This window comes from Telmatherina bonti (assembly GCF_933228915.1).
Source record: "Telmatherina bonti genome assembly, chromosome: 3".
NCBI lineage: Eukaryota > Metazoa > Chordata > Actinopteri > Atheriniformes > Telmatherinidae > Telmatherina > Telmatherina bonti.
The window spans coordinates 43,014,894-43,019,893 of NC_136621.1; the positions used below are offsets into that span (position 1 = coordinate 43,014,894).

Sequence of the window (5,000 nt, forward strand, 5' to 3'; positions counted from 1 at the left end):
ATATATATATATATATATATATATATATATACACATATATATACATATACATATATATACATATATATATAATGTATATATATATATACCTCTCCCTGAGCCGTCACCTTATCGTGGTGGAGGGGTTTGTGCGTCCCGAAGATCCTAGCAGCTATGTTGTCGGGGGCTTTATGCCCATGGTAGGGTCACCCATGGCAAACAGGTGTCTAGGGGAGGGACCAGACCAAGCACGGCTCATAGACCTCTATGATGACGACCAACCTGGGCATGAATGTTCCCTTGCCCGGACGCGGGTTATCGGGACCCCACTCTGGAGCCAGGCCTGGAGGCGGGGTACGAGAGCGAGCGTCTGGTGGCCGGGCCTTCGCCCATGGGGCCCGGTCGACTCAGCCCAAAAGGGTTACATGGGCCCCACCTCCCGTGGGCTCACCATCTGCGGGAGGAGCCGTAGGGGTCGGGTGCAGTGTGAGCTGGGCGGCAGCAAGGGGCGGGGAGCCTGGCGGTCCGATCCCCGGCTGCAGAAGCTGGCTCTAGGGACGTGGAACGTCACCTCTCTGGTGGGGAAGGAGCCTGAGCTTGTGCGCGAGGTTGAGCGGTTCCGACTAGATATAGTTGGACTCACCTCGACGCATGGCTTGGGCTCTGGAACCAGAACCCTCGAGAGGGGCTGGACCTTCTTCCACTCTGGAGTTGCTCATGGTGAGAGGCGCCGAGCAGGTGTGGACATTCTCATCAGCCCCCAGCTTGGTGCCTGCACGTTGGGGTTTACCCCGGTGGATGAAAGGGTAGTTTCCCTCCGCCTCCGGGTGGGGGGACGGGTCCTGACTGTTGTCTGTGCTTATGCACCGAACAGCATTCAGAGTACCCACCCTTTCTGGAGTCCTTGGAGGGAGTGCTGGAAGGTGCTCCTTCTGGGGACTCCATTGTTCTGCTGGGGGACTTCAATGCTCACGTGGGCAATGACAGTGAGACCTGGAGGGGAGTGATTGGGAGGCATGGTCCCCCCCCTCTGAATCCAAATGGTGTTTTGTTATTGGACTTCTGTGCTCGTCATGGATTGTCCATAACGAACACCATGTTCCAACATAAGAGTGTCCATATGTACACCTGGCACCAGGATTCCCTGGGCCGCAGTTCAATGATGGATTTTGTAGTCGTAACGTCGGACCTGCGGCCACATGCCTTGGACACTCGGGTGAAGAGGGGGCCGGAGCTTCAACTGATCACCACCTGGTGGTGAGTTGGCTCAGATGGTGGGGGAGGAAGCCGGTCAGATCTGGCAGGCCCAAACATGTTGTGAGGGTCTGCTGGGAACGTCTGGCTGAGTCCCCCGTCAGAGCGAGCTTCAACTCCCACCTTCAGCAGAGCTTCAACCATGTCCCGAGTGAGGCGGGGGACATTGAGTCCGAATGGGCTGTGTTCCGTGCCTCTATTGCTGAGGCGGCCGGCCAGATCTGTGGCTGTAAGGTCGTTGGTGCCTGTCGTGGCGGTAATCCCAGGACTCGTTGGTGGACACCAGCAGTGAGGGATGCCGTCAAGCTGAAGAAGGAGTCCTATCGGGCCTTCTTGGCCTGTGGGACTCTGGAGGCAGCTGATGGGTACCGACAGGCTAAGCGGCATGCGGCTTCGGCTGTTGCCGAGGCAAAAACTCGGGCATGGGAGGAGTTCGGCGAGGCCATGGAGAAAGACTTCCGGACGGCTTCGAGGAGATTCTGGTCCACCATCCGGCGGTTCAGGAGGGGGAAACAGTGCTCCATCAACACTGTGTACAGTGGAGGTGGGGAGCTGCTGACCTCAACTCGGGACGTTGTGGGTCGGTGGAAGGAATACTTCGAAGACCTCCTCAATCCTACCAACACGTCTTCCGATGAGGAAGCAGAGCTGGTGGACTCAGGGGTGGACTCTCCTACCTCTGGGGCTGAAGTCGCTGAGGTGGTCAAAAAGCTCCTTGGCGGCAAGGCCCCGGGGGTGGATGAGATCCGCCCGGAGTTCCTTAAGGCTCTGGATGCTGTGGGGCTGTCCTGGGGACAGTGCCGCTGGATTGGCAGACTGGGGTGGTGGTCCCCCTTTTTAAGAAGGGGGACCGGAGGGTGTGTTCCAATTACAGGGGAATCACACTCCTCAGCCTCCCTGGTAAGGTCTATTCAGGGGTCCTGGAGAGGAGGGTCCGCCGGATAGTCGAATCCCGGATTGAGGAGGAGCAGTGTGGTTTTCGTCCTGGTCGCGGAACAGTGGACCAGCTCTATACCCTCTTTGGGGTCCTGGAGGGGGCATGGGAGTTTGCCCAAACAGTCTACATGTGCTTTGTGGACCTGGAGAAGGCATTCGACCGTGTCCCCCGGGGGCTCCTGTGGGGGGTACTCCGGGAGTATGGAGTACCAGACCCCCTTGTACGAGCTGTCCGGTCCCTGTACGACAGGTGTCAGAGCTTGGTCCGCATTGGCGGTAGTAAGTCGGATTCGTTTCCGGTGAGGGTTGGACTCCGCCAAGGCTGCCCTTTATCACCGATTCTGTTCATAACTTATATGGACAGAATTTCTAGGTGCAGCCGAGGTGTTGAGGGGATCCGACTTGGTGGCCTCAGGATTGGGTCCCTGCTTTTTGCAGATGACGTGGTCCTGTTGGCTTCATCTGGTCGTGATCTCCAGCTCTCGCTTGAGCAATTCGCAGCCGAGTGTGAAGCGGCTGGGATGAGAATCAGCACCTCCAAATCTGAGACCATGGTCCTCAGCCGGAATAGGGTGGATTGTCCTCTCCGGGTCGGGAGTCAGGTCCTGCCTCAAGTGGAGGAGTTTAAATATCCCGGGGTCTTGTTCACGAGTGAGGGAAGGATGGAGCGTGAGATCGACAGACGGATCAGTGCGGCGTCTGCAGTAATGCGGACTCTGCGCCGGTCTGTCGTGGTGAAGAAGGAACTGAGCCAGAAGGCGAAGCTCTCCATTTACCAGTCGATCTACGTTCCTACCCTCACCTATGGTCATGAGCTGTGGGTCGTGACCGAAAGAAGGAGATCTCGTATACAGGCGGCTGAAATGGGTTTCCTCCGCAGGGTGGCCGGGCTCTCCCTTAGAGATAGGGTGAGGAGCTCGGTCATCCGGGAGGAGATCAGAGTAGAGCCGCTGCTCCTCCGCATCGAGAGGAACCAGTTGAGGTGGCTCGGCATCTGGTCAGGATGCCTCCTGGACCTCCCTGGTGAGGTGCTCCAGGCACGTCCCTCTGGGAGGAGACCCCGGGGAAGACCCAGGACACGCTGGAGGGATTATATCTCTCAGCTGGCCTGGGAACGCCTCGGGATCCCCCCCTTCAGAGTTGGCAAATGTGGCTGGGGAGAGGGAAGTCTGGGCTTCCCTGCTTAGGCTGCTGCCCCCGCGACCCGACCCCGGATAAGCGGCAGAAGATGGATGGATGGATGGATGTATGTATGTATGTATGTATGTATGTATGTATGTATGTATGTATGTATGTATATATATATCTATATATATATATATATATATATATATATATATATATATATATATCTATATATATATCTATATATATATCTATATATATATATATATATATATCTATATATATATATATATATATATATATATATATATATATATATATATATGGATGGATGGATGTATATATATATATATATATATATATATATATATATATATATATATTATATATATATATATATATATATATATATAATGTATATGTATATATATAGCAACCTAAGGACTGTTGTTGCAAACTCAATGAGGCTGTGGCAGACCACGCTGCAGGCCAACTTCGAGCCCCAAGTCTCCATCAAATGTGGCATATACCAAAGAGATGTCCTGTCCCTGCTGCTGTTCTGTAGAGGCCTGAACCCCCTCAGCCAACTAATCAACAAGACTGGCTATGGATACCAACTCAGGAATGGAACCACCATCAGCCACCTCCTGTACATGGATGACATCAAGCTGTACGCTAAGAGTGAGCGGGACATCGACTCACTGATCCACACCACCAGGATCTACAGCAGGGACATCGGAATGTCATTCGGACTGGAGAAATGTGGGCGGATGATCACAAAGAGAGGGAAGGTAATCCATACGGAGGGCATTGCACTCCCAGAGGGCAGGATAACAGATGTGGAGGAAAGCTACAAGTACTCTCTCACTCCCCTCCCATCTCCCCAGGGTAGGGCGGGTGGCTGTCAACTTGTGTAGTCTTACCCTGCCACTGGGAGTAGCTGGGTTTGTTGAGAACAGCCAGTTTATTCTTCTGGCTCCAGAAGGGCACAACCATGAAGAGGGAGGTACAGCCAGATGTCCATATATGAGGCCCTGGAAACTGCCAAACCAGCCTCACTGGGCTTCAGAAGTCTCCTTCAGAGACACTCAGAACCGGCTGGTTTTGGTGGTTGTACGGTCAGTATCCAGTCTAACCTGAACCAGCAGCGTCATCGGTCCGCTCTTGTCAATCTCCAGGATTTCTCCGTTCTTGGTTCCGAGCAGGATGTGGCCGTGGCCCAGCGTGATGGCTCTGATGGATGGGTTGTCCTCCAGCAGCAGACCTGATCAGAACCAGAAACAGAAGTCAGACTGAAGTCATCAGACCCTGCTGAGACATCAGAGCAGCTGTGGACACCTTTGGAGGTCGGAGACAGCGCTGCTCTCTTGATTGCATACGTCTTCAGACATCGTTCGAACATGTCGTCCCACAGCTCCACGATGCCGTCCTTCCCCCCCGTAACGAAACCCTGGACAGGAAACACCACATCAGTTTTCTGAGTCCAGAGTCTGGAATGATCTGGATCAGATGGATGGATGGAAGGATGGAAGGATGGATGGATGGGTGGAAGGATGGATGGATGAATGGATGGATGGAAGGATGGATGGATGGAAGGATGAATGGATGGATGGGTGGAAGGATGGATGGAAGGAGGGGTGGATGGAAAGATGAATGGATGGAAAGATGGAAGGATGGATGGATGGATGGAAGGATGAATGGATGGA

The 5,000-nt window shown here is 53.5% G+C and overlaps 1 protein-coding gene across 1 annotated transcript in view; it reads right to left on the reverse strand.

Moving 5' to 3' along the window:
* Positions 1-4,158: 4,158 nt before the first annotated feature.
* LOC306774290 (echinoderm microtubule-associated protein-like 6) overlaps positions 4,159-5,000 on the reverse strand; it is a gene marked incomplete at its 3' end in the record, with an annotated part of 30,877 nt that continues 30,035 nt past the window's right edge. The window contains exons 20-22 of the mRNA XM_079264290.1: positions 4,633-4,744; positions 4,431-4,558; positions 4,159-4,335 (exon numbers count right to left, since the gene is read on the reverse strand). Of these exons, the coding sequence (XP_079120416.1) occupies positions 4,159-4,335; positions 4,431-4,558; positions 4,633-4,744 (417 nt within the window). The remainder of the gene's footprint in view (positions 4,336-4,430; positions 4,559-4,632; positions 4,745-5,000) is intronic.